The sequence below is a fragment of the Corvus brachyrhynchos genome, unplaced genomic scaffold, assembly GCF_000691975.1.
Source record: "Corvus brachyrhynchos isolate BGI_N302 unplaced genomic scaffold, ASM69197v1 scaffold44, whole genome shotgun sequence".
NCBI classification, from domain to species: Eukaryota; Metazoa; Chordata; class Aves; order Passeriformes; family Corvidae; genus Corvus; species Corvus brachyrhynchos.
The window spans coordinates 414,945-429,995 of NW_008238359.1; the positions used below are offsets into that span (position 1 = coordinate 414,945).

A 15,051-nucleotide genomic window follows, 5' to 3' on the forward strand; every position below is an offset into this window, starting at 1 on the left:
CAGCAGGTCCTCCCTCCAGATTTGTTTTTCTGAGATCCCTATCAGCCTCTTAATACACTGGTGCCCATTTACTTATCCTTTCCTTTCAACTACAAGTAGTTTTATATCTCTGCAAGTGGATATAGGTCTGGGCTGGATGCCTCTCAGACATTTAGGCCCAAATTCAGAGACATTCAACACCCACAAGTGAACACAGCTTTCAGGAGAGCTCAGCTTTATTTTAACACTACTGTAAGAAAAATGAAGATTTTAGCATTTCATAGATCTTGCAATAGCTGATGGTGCTCCTTGGGCAGCAGAGGAAACAGCAGAAGCACCTGCTTTGGATGCTCACATGAAGGAATACTTACTCCTGGGAAGATCCAGCTTGGCCTGGCAATGGTCCTTGCCAAAACTGAAAGAAAACAACACATAGACAAAAGTCACCACTCTTAAGATAAGAGATGAAACGCAAGGCTTGCTCTTTTTTGAGGAAACAAATTGCAAGCTCACAGACCTTCAAAGATGTGAATGAGTTATCTCTTCTTCCTACATTCCTGGTTTCATTCTTGTGGAGATGCTGACTGGTCTCTTTTTTTTTCATTCTATACATTACTACTACTCACATGCAAGAAACTGACCCAAAAGTGATCTCTGATGTTAAATATTATGCATGCACCTTGTGGCTCCATCCTCAAAGCTTTTACGATGCTCACTGTCTTGGAAGGACCATCTTCCCCAGGAAAGTTCCACAGGAGTTATTATGGCAGAAATCAATGCTCAGCAAATGCTCACTAGGCCCAGCTCATAGGTATGGGGATGCTGACAGACCTTATTTGTGAAGGATTTCATGTAAGGGCCATCTGATCTAAGTGCTGAGAATGAGCTCAGTAATTATGAGAAAGGGTCAGGATAGCCCAAACAGATTTATTCCAACAAGATGCTGGACTAAGAAAGTGATACTGATTGTTTTCTCTCTTGTATCATTAAAAAAATATACATAGTGAAACTATTGTTTTACATCAGTGTGAGCAAAGAATAGGACAAAACTGTTGAAGCCATATGACAGAGTTATTCTACAGAGTCAATGCCTTTTGGCCCATTCTGTCTCAGTTCTCAGGATTTTCCTGAGCAGGTCCCAACATCTTTTCAAATACTCTCAAAACTCCACCAAGACACTGATCCACTCACCCCAGAAACAGCAGGGTAGGCTGGTCGCGGGAGACCAGGCAAGGCCATTTTACTGTGGAAGGCAGTTGCAGAGATAATCTGGGCAGATGACATTGTAGCCATACTCTGCATGGCTTTATCTTTAGCTGCCTGATCCTATGAGTAAGAGCAGAAAGAGAAAACACAGGATTATTATAATGATTAACAAGTTGCCAGCTCTAATGCTGTACAACCAGGATTCTCATCAGCTTCTCTGTAGGGAACAAGCATCTCTGAAAACCCGGGCAGCAAATTCACCAGTAACTGTGGTGAGAACTCTTCGAAGCTGTAGGGCTGTCACTCATTACTATAGCTTCAGATGTGATTAATCATCCTTTCTGAAATGCTGGTTTAAAGACTGCTAAACATTTATCCTTTCTGTCTGAGGGCTTTTAACCACACAGATGAAAAGTTTTGTTATGGAAAGTACACCCCTACTTGATTCTTGTGTTTTAATAATTGGTAAGAATATTCAATGGGAAGGACTCTTCATTATAAAAAAAAAAACCCTCTGAGGAAAAGGTCACAAAAAAGAGATTGTCATCATCACTGCAAAAAAGACTACCTCAATTTGGGATTGCATTAGTCTCAGGTAGAGTTGATCATTTTATTCCCATCTCCAGAGAAACATGAAACCTTAGTAATCTCCAGGGCACATATGCAGGGACATCCCTTTCTGTATTTTAACAGGACTGTAGATTTACACATAATTTTACAGGCAACGACAGTGCCATAATTAGTGGGTCTGAGGTACGCATAAAACAAACTGCATTCTTCACTTCTTCTTTCAAGGAATAAATAGACAAACAGAAACACTTCCCCACATTCTGCCTTTCCTCCTACATCCCCTACAATCAATCTTCATCCTTCAGACATTCCACATTTATCTGTGTCATTATAATTACCACAGAAAACACACAGATTAATTCATAGCTTGAAGAAACTGCTGAAAGAGGTACCTTCTTCAGGAATTCTCACTTCCCACTTGCATTCATTGAACTGCAGTAAGTTGTCACCCTTGGGCTTCCATTCTTTCCAACCCCTCCAATTTATCTAAGGTTTTCTAAAGTTCAAAGCCCAAATATCCTAATGTGTCTAACCATTAAAAAAAAAAAAAAAAAAAAAAAAAAAAAAAAGAAGTGGAGGAGGCATACAAAAAAAAATCTCAAAAATAAATGCAAATGTTCAAGTGGAATGATCAGTAGAAATGGGCAAAACTTGTGCATCTTTTTTAGAGCTGTGTCTCCTGTTAGTACCATTCAAGTGAATGGAAGGGAAACATTTTAAATGCTGAGAAAGTTGGTAATATTCTCCAAAGCTATGGAAAACTTTTTCAGAATCCAGTTTAAATGATGCCTTAGAGAATAACTGAAGGATTACCTACTTTTTTTAAGGGAAATTATTATTTTCTGTTGTTTTCTTAATATACGTAAGGACTATTTCCCATGTGCCATTGCAGAAAAGGATTTTTTTCCTTCCCTTATTTTCTCACTGGAAAAATTGTATTTGTCTACCTGAGTTCATACATGATTTTATGGGGAAGATGCATTTACTTGTGGAGGTATTAGAAGTTAAAAGAAAACGTAAAATAATTAAGGAAGGAAAGTATTTTACCTATTAACCTCTGCTGTGTTTCTGTTTTGTTTAAATGCTTGACAGACTGCTGGAAAGAGCATGTTTTTAGAAAATACATCTCCTTTCTGTTTCAGCCAACAGTTCTGTACTCATTTCAAGTGTTTTCCAGTACAAATAAAAAAGAAGAAGAAAAAAAGGAGCAATAAAAACTTTTACCAAACATTTGCAATGTTTACATTTTCTTTTATTATTCTTAAAACACATAATAATGATGATGGTGATTATGATGGCGACGATAATACTACCATTTCCCACTTTTTTCCTTAGTGCACATGACATCTATTAGCCACCCAGGGCACGGAAAAACTGCTGACTTTTGGGAACAGTTTTCTTCAGGCTTTACCCTATTTCCCACCTCTATCTGTTGCAGACACAGTGCACACTTAAAGAAGTTTAAAGCTTTTAAAAAAACACAGTTTGTGTGGAGACGGAAGCATTGCAGTGACTGCTCTGAAAAGTCATCACGTAGCTGCTCTGATCTCTAGGATATAAATATGAAAACATGTATTTGCTATGGAAAATGAACAGTGACAGGAGAACACACAGCTGCCAGCAGGACCTTGGAAGAAGGGCAGCAGTTTCTGTGGTTTCATTTCCTTGCTCTATGGAAATGGCCAGCAAAAGCAAACAAGTAAATGAGTTGAATCAGTGCTCCCGACTTGCCACTGCAGGCGGAAAGGAACAGCCTGGTCCTGGGGAAGGGTTCTCTGCAGGCAGCTGGGCAGAGCTCACAGCATGGCCTGGGTGGTGTAAAAGGACAGCAGCCAATGGCTCCATGGAGATCCCCAAGACACCTTCGTTCCCTGAGAACAAAACCGGCCAGCTCCTGTGAGCTAAGTGGAAACAGGCTCGGCTGACTGGCTTTTCAATCATGCCCAACCCCAGAGCTGTGACACACGAGGAACAGAATCAAGGTTACAGATGTAAGCAGCAGTGAAGCTTTTAACACCCCGGGCAGTTGTTGTTTCCTGCTCGCTCTAACTTGCCTCTCCAGCAGGCCTGCACCTGAATTGACCACTTATCAGCACCACAGGTTTCAAGCTTAGGCAGCCCTACTTGGGTGCACTGAATTAGATAGTTGTAATTTGTGCCTCCTTCTCTTTATCAGAGCAGCTGGAAACACAACAGGCTAATAAAAGACACAGCACAGCTTTCTAAAATGGGGCTGCGATGTGGGGGTGCAGTCATAGCTTAGAGGCAATCACTGCTTGCAACAGAGCTGCATGCACGTCAGTACTGGGCAACACCGAGTGCCAACAGCTGGGACTGTCCTGGGAGTGCCCAGGACAGTCCATTTGTCCTGGTGCCCAGTGAGGAGCTGCCCAGACAGCCAAGAGGAAGCACATACTAATAGCCATCCCCTCAGCAGTCAGGGACGGACTGGGCTGTCAAGGTTATCGTCACCTGAAGCATGGAAGATCAGGGAAGCAAACTCTCTTCCTTCCAGATTACTTATGGCCATACCAATCAGAAAGGTCAGCACTCACCTTCCTTCTCTGGCTGTCTCAGTGAAACATAACAAGGCCCAGACCTCACATCCTGCTCAGCAAGCCCTTTCTGGATAGCTCACATTCTAACAGGGGACACCCTCTTGTGCAATTGTCACATACAAACTTGACCTTCTCAGCGTTTCTGGCAATTCAGCCTAAGCACATAAACCATTTCCCTGCATCAAATCTGAGTGGAAATAAATGTCAAGAGGTTCATTAGGGTGATCTTGGAGCTTTTCCTATGGAAAGGAAAACACAGCTTTTCTCAAGCAAGTATTCAACCACTTTCTCTTTCTCATTAGCTCAGGCCTCTTCAAATCAGGTCTGAATTAATCAAGGAACAAAGTCTATTCAGTTGGCACCATTTTACCTGAGAAGATGCCAGCTGGCTTTATTGCTTCCTCTCAGTGGACAACTCCACATCATCACCTCTAGTAGAGGTGGAGCTGGTGCTCTAGTAACTGTAAGGCTACTTTTTCCCAAGGCCACCACAACACCAGGGACTGCTTACTGGTCAGCATTTGTAACCATAAAGCCCTCCTCCTCAGGTAAACACTCTTTGCACACTCCTAAGTCTAAGGGTCTTTCAGATTTGAATGACAACAGCATAAACCAGAGGCAGAAATAAGACACATGAAATTTAAAAAGTTATTGTTTCTTTATTCTTTAAATAGAATTGCTCCAGACGTCACAGAGCTTCAACAATAATGAATGTTTGCACAACATTTCCTGGGAAGAACCTTTTCCTCTCCAGCTTACTACAGTTCAGTGACAAATCTCAGGCTTTTTTAAGGCTGTTCATAGAGGGAACAGCTGACTGGGGGGGGGCTTGTGTGATATGTTAAGGGATATCCATCATACCTTGAGCTTGGCTTGGATCTCTCTGGCTTTCCGCCTTGCTAGGACCTGGATGTGACTAGATACCTGCATTGAAAGACAAAATTCCATCTTCATTCCAGAGGAATACTTGGTAGCTTCTTGTAGAAGTAAACACACTTTAGGCAGTTATTTAGGGTTGGGGGTAGGAGGGACTGGAGATAACAACGAGCTCCTTTTCTGAACATAACTCCAGTGCCATGAAATGGGGTGGAGGGCCAGCAAAGATGGGCCATCTAAGGCAGGTCTAGGCTGCTCAGTGCTTTGTCCAGCATAGCCTGCATAATCATTCCCGAATTACAAAGATTCCTTTTTCATCTTGTGCACCAGGCATTTTCAAAATCATCATTGCTGTCTTGTCTGCCTGGGCTGAACAAGGAACCTTCATGCAGAGAACCACTGATGTTCCCTGAAACATTCATTAGTAGTAGGCCAAGCAAATAAAATCACACTATTTAACAGTAGAAAAATATGTGGGTCACAAATGTGATTGGGAGACATGAGCATCAGAAACCTACTGAGCTGACTCTTCCTGCCATTCTTATTAACCAACTCAGCACAACAACAGAAAAAAAAAGTCAGCAAAGACTTTGGAGAAAAGTCAGAAACTACCAACAAGTGAACAGCGAGAAATTTGTTCTCGTTAGCCCTCATAATCTCTAGTGGCCCAAAGAAGCTAATGTTTACAGGGAAAACGGTACACTTACCTGTTTCCTTGTGCGTGTTTTCCCTGTTCTCAGCTTAATATAGCGGGCAATCAACTCATTTCGGCCTGGAACAGAGAAATAATGCAAATACAAGCTTAGAAAGCAATGACCTCAGCGAAAAAGATAGGCAATTCCATTGTGCATCTGTAGAGAGCAGCAGCAGGATGATTCTGTCACACTCTTTTCTTTCTTACAAAGGAACTTATTAGCACACATGGCAGACATCTGAGTGTCAGGAGCAGTCTCCTACAACATCCCCATAGGCACACTGACATCGTATGGGCCAGATAATTGGACAAGGGGGTTGACGAAAATTGGCTGAACAGATGGATGGGGTCCCAGTTGACAATGAGCTGACAATGAGCCGACAATGAGCCAGCAATGCACCCTTATGGCAAATCCCAGTTGTCAACAGGTCAAGTGATCCTTCAGCTCCACTCAGCACTGTTGAGGTAACATTTGGAGTACTGAGTCCAGTTCTGGTCTCCTCAGCACGAGAAAGGTGTGGACATACTGGAGCAAGTCCAGCAAGAAGTCAGCAAAAATTATTAAGAAACTGGAGCATCTTACCTATGAGGAGAGGCTGAGAGAGATGGGTCTGTTCAGCCTGGAGAGGACTCAGGGGCAGTTTTTAATCAATAATAAAATAAATACCTGATGGGAGGCAATGAAGGGAAAAAGAGAGCCACCCTCCTCTCAATAGCGCCCAGTGATAGAACTAGAAACAACTGACACAAATTAACACATACGAAATTCTGTCTAAAAAGAAAAAAAAAGGAAAAAAAAGAAAAACCCAATTGTTTTTTACTATAAGGGTGGTTAAACATTGGCACAGGCTGCCCAGAGAGGTTGTAGTCTCCATCCTTGGAGGATAGTCACAAGCTACTGGACACTGCTTGAGCAGCAGGGCCAGACTAGGCAGTCTGAAGAGATCCCTTCCAAGCAAAAGGAGCCTGTCATTTTGTGTAACTAAGTCCAAGCAAATAAACATGGAAACAGCTACACAGAATTAATCAGCTTGATACGACAGAGTGAATTACAAGTGCTTTCAGACTCCTGCAGGCAGACTATCCAGGTTTATTACACTGGCTTCCATGTACCAATGTAAGCAGTCACACAGATTTTATTCTCTTTCTGAAGATGGAGGAATGAAGAGCAGAAACAAAAAGGCAGCAGTTACACATCTGAACCCTAGGCTGGTTCAAGGCAGAAAACATGACAGAAAAAGAGGAGGCTCTGCAAAATAACACATTTGTGGTGACCACAGTAGTAGCAAGATAGTGGGAGTGGGAGCTGCAAGGCTGCGAGACATCTTGATATGGCTGCGAGACATCTTGATATGGCTGCAAGTGTTTGCAGAATGAAGAAGGAATGAACCAGGAAACAAAGCCACAGCTCTTGTGAAGTTTATTTATAACAAAATTATGAAACCCCAGTATTGTCTGTGGAAAGTTTGTGGGCAGAGAACTTGTACATTAGGACATCACAGACATCAAAAGGCAAGCAGTGAAATCAGTATTAAACTACCAGTATTAACTATTCCAGTAGTTTAATATTCCATGAAAAACCTGTACCTTGTATTTATTTTAAACTCTTATTTCACTCAACCGTGAAATGAAATGTAAGCAAGGAAAGACTATGCTGGAATTGGCCACTCAACCCTTTAGGGAATGACTGGCAAAGCCCTTAATTCCATCTGTTTCTGAAATAGAAGAATGCAAATGTCCATGACTGCAGTTAGGCCATGTTCATGAAACACAAACAATGCACACACAGGGATGGGAAAGTGTTTTACATGTACAGATCTTAATCTTTTTTCTAATGGTGGTGTCTTTATAGCAGCTCCCCTTATTCCCCTGGGAGAAGAAACGGGTCTGTAGCTGAGAAATCAGCTCCAGCTCCTGTAAATACAAATTAGGAACTGTGTCTGTGCCAGAAACACAATGCCCTGCCCTGTAAGCACTGACCTCTTCAAGTTCCCACAGTTTCTGCTTTAGCACAGTGCCATGCCCAGGGGAGTTTGGTGGGAGCAGATGCTGTTCTGCCACCTTGCACCTGGCTGCTCTTCCAACCCATGTAAACCATTTTTACAAAGCCGAGACCAATTACTAGCGACACATATCCACACCACCTTCCTCTAGTGCCAACAATAATATTTATGGCTTCTCAAAGCTTCCATCTGTTTAGACATGGATCCAAGCTGAAAGGTAAGAAGGAACTGAAGTGACTCTTCTCAAACAGATGCCGACATATAAGGAATTTCAGGACTGTTTGAGACATGCTAGAAGTGGGAAATGTGCTGAACAAAACAAGGCACTCAAACCCTATTATCTATAAAGAAAGAAGGAGGAAAATTTTTGTGCAAAAAGAGGACCCTTTGAGAGGGAAGAAGAGAGAGTTAATGGAAAAGAGAGGAAAAACTAGCCTTGAGAAGAAGTGGATGAGGAGAATTGCAGGCAAACTTTTAAAGAGTATGTATCAGGCTATACTGAAAATCTGAACACATGGGAACTCTCCAGACATTGGCTCAGTTATGGGTCATCCTTGCATAACTAATTTCAGTGGATTCTCAACCACATACAATAAATTTTATGGAGTAAATTCATATTTGTAGCATTTCCAATTAAGCAAAGAAATTATGGAGACTGAACAGTCTGACAGAACACTATTCTGCTTCAGCAGCAAGGGGTTGCAGGGGTAATCTGTACAAGAGGATGCCATGAACAGCTCTGTGCCAGCCACAGCCAATTCCAGCCACAACGAAACTGGATGAAAATAACAATCAATCCATCAAATCCCCAACCAGTCAGAGGAGCACAAGCTACCTTTGCTGGAACATGTTTTGGAAAGGGCAAGAGCCAGTAGGGACAGGAGACACATGAGGAGCCACAAAAGGAGACCTGAAAATGCACAGGAGAAATACAAGATAGGTAAAAAGATGAATTTGAAGAAAAGGAGACATGTGGTAGGGGACATTCCTGGGGATGTGGCTGGAAAAGTAATCTTGGAAAAAGTTGCTCCATGACAGAAGAACATTTTGATGCAACTGCAGCACCCACGCCAGAGCAGAGACAACCTTGAAAGGACTGCAGCCCATTGAAAACCCATGCAGAGAAGAGAAGCAGCTAGAAACAAGGAGCACCAGAGGGGAAACAAAACAAAATGAAAAAAAAAAGCAGGAACTGGCAGAAAGAGACCTTTACACAGTGATGCCAATCTCCTGCGTCACCCTGCACCTCATCAAAGGAATTAAGAGGGACTGAGTGTTAGAGAGAACAAAAGGAGGGAAACAGAGTAGGAAGCAGGGAGGAGAGACAATAAACTGTAGTCAAGCCTGGGAAACTGGGAGGTATTTCCATAAGTGTGCATTTAACTGTTTGTCTTTGACAACGGGCAGCAGCAAAAACTGCGAAGTTCCCTCAGGCCACTCAGGCCACATACTTCACCAAAAAAGACTAGTGGGAGGAGAAATTGTTGCACAGATTGCAGATGTTAGATGCCAGTACAGAAACTCTCTAGAAAGAAACTCCATAGAGCATTTAATTGTGGATCATGAGAATTTCTAGTTTTAGAATTCACTTCCCACTTGCTAATAACTCTCATACTGTTTCCCTATTCCAGAAGTGTGTCCTCACAGTGAGGTTAAAACAGGAAAGTGGCAGGTTATATTAAGCTAATAAAGGTACTGGTAGCGCAAAAAAGAAAAAAAAGGAAACTCAAACAAAAAAAACCACCAACAAACAAACAAACAGATGACTCTACAAAGACATTCATCACAGGGATTACTAAATATAGAACTATGTAAATTGCCAAGCCCAGTGAACTGCAGCAAGGCACTATTAAATTACCATGAATCAAAACTGCAAGAGAAGCAAGTCCTAAATATCTTTTGTTTTCTTATCAGTAGTTAGATGTAAGCAGGTACTATGTGGCTGCAAGTCTGTAGGCTCACAGGCTCCAGAAGGCACTTTCTTTGTTTCACAACCCTGGCTGCAGGGTCAGCAAAGACCAGCACTCCTCATTTGGCTGGAACAGGCAGAGCTGTCATAAACCGTCAGATGGTTCATTTTTTAGAGCCATGTGAAGTGTCCCTCAGTAACCTGATCATATGTTGTGTTCTTAGAATAACTCCTGCTGAGGTCTGCCATGGTCACCAGAACCTGCCAACAGTTGTGACTCCTCTGTCGAAACCGCGCATTGGGTTTCACGAAGCTCCAGCCAACATTCCAACTGTGGCACAGCACCTTTATCCTCCCTGGAGCCTTTCCCTTGAAAGCATGGCACAAAAAAAGTAGCCAAGAGATACTCTCTTATGTTCTTTACCTCTTACTCTCAACAGTTAAATTTCCAAGGGCAGCAATTTGCCTCCCATTCCGCCTTACACTAAATTGCAAAATTTTGCATTCAGGAGTTATCCAAGAAGGAATTGCCTAAGAGAAGTGAATAAGGAGGGTTTTGGATTCTCCATTCTACACCTGTGCACCTTTGAATATAAAAGCAGAGAAGTCTCTTCCTGTAATGAAGGGAGATAATCAAGGGAATTCCCATCACCATAGGAAGCATTTTCCAGCCCTACCTCAAAGCTTCATGCTGACTTTCTCTTAGTAGAAGTATATTAATTTTTCTGCCTCTTGTAAGCAGTATCTCTTTAAGACTTATACTTCCTCACACACCTGTTGCCAAACAAAGTGAGATCAAAGAATTCAGTGATGTCTGCAAAATCCTTTCAGTGGGAAACAGCACAGAAGTATGTTTCTTGGCAGATTCTGTATCTTTCTGTGCCCAAAGCAAACATTTGCAACTACCTCTAAGTAGTTCTGCAAGAGAAGCAACTATCCAGCTGTATCCAGTGAAAGGTTTATCAAAGGGAGGTCAAGAAACCCATCTCAACTCCCATTTCAATCTGTGTCACTTAATGCTATTTCCTGGGACATGACAGTCTCCTCGAACTTATTTAATTAACTGCTGGTTACAATCAACATAAACATAATGAACTGTGTGCATCAGACAAATAAATCTAGACAGAAGAGGGAAGGTAAGGACACCTCGTTTGTCCACCAAATGTCAGTGTTTCTCTGTGCATACAAAGCAAAACTAACCACCAACCAAGCCTTACCAGAAAGACACTTTTAGACAAAAGCAGCTGTCTAAAAGCAGTTGTTGCATGTCCATATGGGACTAACTGCCACTGGGGTCTGCCCCATCCATGGCTCCCTGCACAACCTTACTGCCCACCTCTCATTCCACTGCTTCCTCCTCCCAGCTATGCTAAAGGTCTTCCTGGACATCAGCTGCTCCAGAAGTAGGGCTACATGTGTCAGAAACCACATTTTCATATTTCTGATGGTTAATCCCATCTTTTCCTCAAGATGCACAGACACCCAACTTTTACTAATATAATCTAGTTTTAATGCTACCTTTATTAAGACTTTCCTTTCATCACAAACCACATTTTCTCACCAAAGCCTTGGTGAGAAGATTCTGTTTGGTTCCTCTACTCAAGAGGCAATAATGGAACTTAGTACACCACTATGATCATCATACTAAGAACATTTCCCATGAAAGGGACCATGGAAAACCATACTGCATTTTATGGCACTGACCTATCCTATCTTTGACATCTTTGACCCCAACAGTGCAGAACTTCAGTGCCCAACAGTCAGGTTTGAGTTCCCATAGCACAGTTACACACACCAATGAACATTATATTCAACTGGGAGAAGAAAATGTCCTCACTCTGATCATTTATTCCATGCTTGAATTTTCTCAGGATTACCCTTCCACACAAAGATTCTCTAAGCTCATGCAAGCCCTACAGAAAGGGGATTTTGAAATAAAGAATCAAAGAGGGATGAGCCAATACTTCTGAAAAATACCAAAACAGTCAGAAGCCTGAAAACTCAATATTTAAGTGATTAGCACCATCACAGCCAGCTCTTTCCCAAAATACTTGTTTTTATCATTTGACTGTGCAAGTTCTGAGCTCCTTCCTCTTCTGAAATGACAAAGTCAAAGCTTTATTTGCTGGGCAGAATGCACCAGTCAAGCCCCTCACATGGCAGTCGGGTGATTCATCTGTCTGAGGTCATAAAACTCAGTTGTCTCATTTACTAACTGGTGTAAACACTGAAACCCTCTCTTGTGTAAAAGGTCTTTGGCTGGAAAGGTTAGTGTTTACTCCTCTCCTTTGCCACTGCACAGCCTAAATTCACAGCCAGAAACACAAGAAATGCTACCACCATTTAGAAACTGCTGTTTCTTGGTGGTCAGTTTAAGATGCTTCATATGAAGTGTTTGGCTGTGGGATAACAATTACAGACCCTGCAGATTTGGGGAAGCTTCTTATTGGTTCCAAACAAGTACTGGAGATAAATGAAAAGTCAGTCACCATAGGTGTAGTTAGAGCAACACATTTTTCATCAACAGAACAATCTGAAAAGGTTTCCCTCTCCTTAGCTGGTCATTCCTCCTCCTTCAACATTCCATCAACCGCTGTGTGCAGCTGTACTGACTACATTGATGGGAAAAGGGGAGGGGGGACGGGGAGGAAAGACTGACATGCACCACTCTAATTACCAATAATTAAAAAATAAAACATCCCCATTTGGATTTTGTTGTTGGTTTGGTTTTGTTTTGTTTTTCCCCCCCATCAGCCTATTTTTAATTGGATTGGTGAACTAGTTCATTCTGTGGTCACATTAACCACGGCATTGGCACAGCAAAGAGAACAGAGAAAGAATCGGTGCAGAACTTCTTAAACCAGTTTTGCCACCAGAGAAACTGTAGCCTGGAACTGTACTCCACCTAACCCTCACACGAACAGGCTGGTAAGAAAATGGGCAAGGCACTTCCTGTGCTTGCATCATTTGTCTAAAGGCTAAACAGCGTTAAACTGTCTTCTAATTACTGCCCCAAGGGCTTGTGGAGTTATTCCTTGTAAAGATGAGCATTTACTAAGGTACAACAATGTATGCGGGCAGAAGTCCCTCCCCATCAGCCTAATGCAAAGCTCCAGGCTATGCAGCCCTTCACCACACCTCAGTCTTTAATAGTGCTTTTCAGTGCATAAATTCAATGTCCTCATCAGCTTTGTTTTCCCATATTATGGCCTCAGGCCACAGAAATGTAAATTAATCCATCCAGTAAGTATTCTCCCATATACACGTTAAGGGCTGCAAAAGGAGCAAAGCTGGGACTTGTTCTGGTACTTCCCAGAGTTAAGACTGATAAGAATCCTACTGAAAATGTTTAGATTCAGTTTGGCTGGGAAATCCCACAATCACACCAAAGCAGCTGCATATAGTAACATATGCCAGGGAGTGTATCAGATAACACCTGAAAGAGCCAATAACAATCCGACATGGAAAGACATGTCAAACTAACAGCTTTCAGTCTCTTGGGACACCTGAGAATGACCTTATAGAGGCACAAAGACACTTTACTCACCAAGGCCCGGGTTCAGAGAAACTTGACTACTGAGGGTAGCACTGAAACCAATGTTTAACTGTAACAGCATTTTCCAGTTCCCATCAGTCCAAGTTCTACATTACAGATCTGGACATCTGCTGAATTCTTCCTTGATTCAATAAATGTCTGCTCATTTCGGTATCTTCCAATAACTGTAGGGCATCTGAAAGCAATTCTCAGTGATGTTGTCTTAAGGGATAGCAAAAGCTTTAGCCCTTCTCCTGGTTTTGTGGTCAGCTGCCCCTGCCAGCACCAACAGTACAGAGTTTCTGGCAGACTTCTGCCCCAAGTGCTAATCTTGTGCATGTGCCCAGGTGACAGGCTGACCAAGCACTCAAAGCTTCAGCTGTAACAGAAATTAGAGCTAAAAGGTGTCTGTGAGATCTGTGCAGCCGCTTGCTGCCTGACCAGCACAGACCATGCAGTTTCTCAGGGCATCTGGTCTGGTCTGGCTCAGTCCTGTGAGGAGTCATGACTGCTTCACTTAGCACCTAAGACCACACCACCACCCAGTCCCAGCCAAATGACTGAGAATTACACAGCAGCCTCAAGGAGAGTAAAAGAACCCAGAGACTATTCTTGCGTTATACGAATAAATTAATACTGATTTTTGAAAGTGGAATGGCTGCTACCACCCATTTTCAGTTTGTGCCATCATAATTTAGAGTGATTTTTGATCACTTGAAGCCATTAAGTTGTAGATTCAGCTTAAACAAATGCCTGGACACTCCTGAAAAAAGTGGTTGCCTTTCCCCCTCCATCCCTCTCACCAGACTATTCCATGGATCAGTTCAACTCTAATCTGGCAGAAATCTGTCCAGCTCATTTTGCCAACATAGTTTACAAGCAGTTTAGCCATCTAACATGGATCCACAAGGAGTCTACTAGAAACTGAAGTTAGCCTAAAGAACAGGAGCACAAAACTGGAAGCAGAGCAGGGGAGCAAGGAAACACAAGTGGCAGCTCCCTCTTTTCTTCTGCTGTGAACTGTAAGGTCACCTCACCATTTCTGAAGGAAATATAGTCTTGGTCCCAACACAGAACAGTTCCACACCATCCCAACTTTATCTAGAATAGTTGTTAAAGATGTCATACTCTGTAACAGGTGAAAAGAGAATGTGGACAGAAAAACCTAGCAGAAACACAGATTAAATAATTGCATAGCCACCCAAGGACTGGTCTGGGTAATAGCTGAATTCTGCCAAGATCATGAAAATTCCTTACAGTGGCTTGTGATATTCCCTGTTCCTTCCCACCCTGTTCTCTTTCTTCTCCTAACACTGGCACAATTCTGTTCCAGATTCTTTAAGTACCTGTTCCCTGACTGAGTTTACAGTCTGATAGATAACTGGGCAACCATGATTCAGGCAGGAGTGTAGGAACATGAGGATGACAAAACTATTTAAGCTGCAGAGATACTTAAAAATACACATGGATCCAGAAGGAAATTTGCACATATCTAGGTGCTTCAGCTACCTTCGAGATGAAAGCTTCTATACCTAGATTTGTCAAATCACTTTTCCTCAACTTTAGCCATAAAGGATCAGATGAGACATGAACAGCTTAAGCAGAGCTGGCTTTGCCTCTGAGCCCAGGAGCAGACGAGATGATCTTTGAAGGTCTCTCCCAGCACCATTTTCTGTGATTCTACTACTAAAGACGATGATGCCGTGTTTATATGCAGGAAT

General features: G+C 42.3%; 1 protein-coding gene across 3 annotated transcripts in view; it reads right to left on the reverse strand.

The window, feature by feature from the left end:
• Positions 1 to 15,051, reverse strand: part of TEAD4 (TEA domain transcription factor 4) — a 51,450-nt gene that overhangs the window by 14,520 nt on the left and 21,879 nt on the right. For all 3 annotated transcript variants that reach the window (XR_001862473.1, XM_017735998.1, XM_017735999.1), the window contains 4 exons: positions 5,897 to 5,961; positions 5,175 to 5,237; positions 1,171 to 1,305; positions 351 to 394 (listed from right to left, as the gene is read on the reverse strand). Coding sequence is in view for 2 of the 3 variants with exons in the window: in XM_017735998.1 (XP_017591487.1) it covers positions 351 to 394; positions 1,171 to 1,305; positions 5,175 to 5,237; positions 5,897 to 5,961 (307 nt within the window). In the remaining variant the exon portion in view is untranslated. The remainder of the gene's footprint in view (positions 1 to 350; positions 395 to 1,170; positions 1,306 to 5,174; positions 5,238 to 5,896; positions 5,962 to 15,051) is intronic.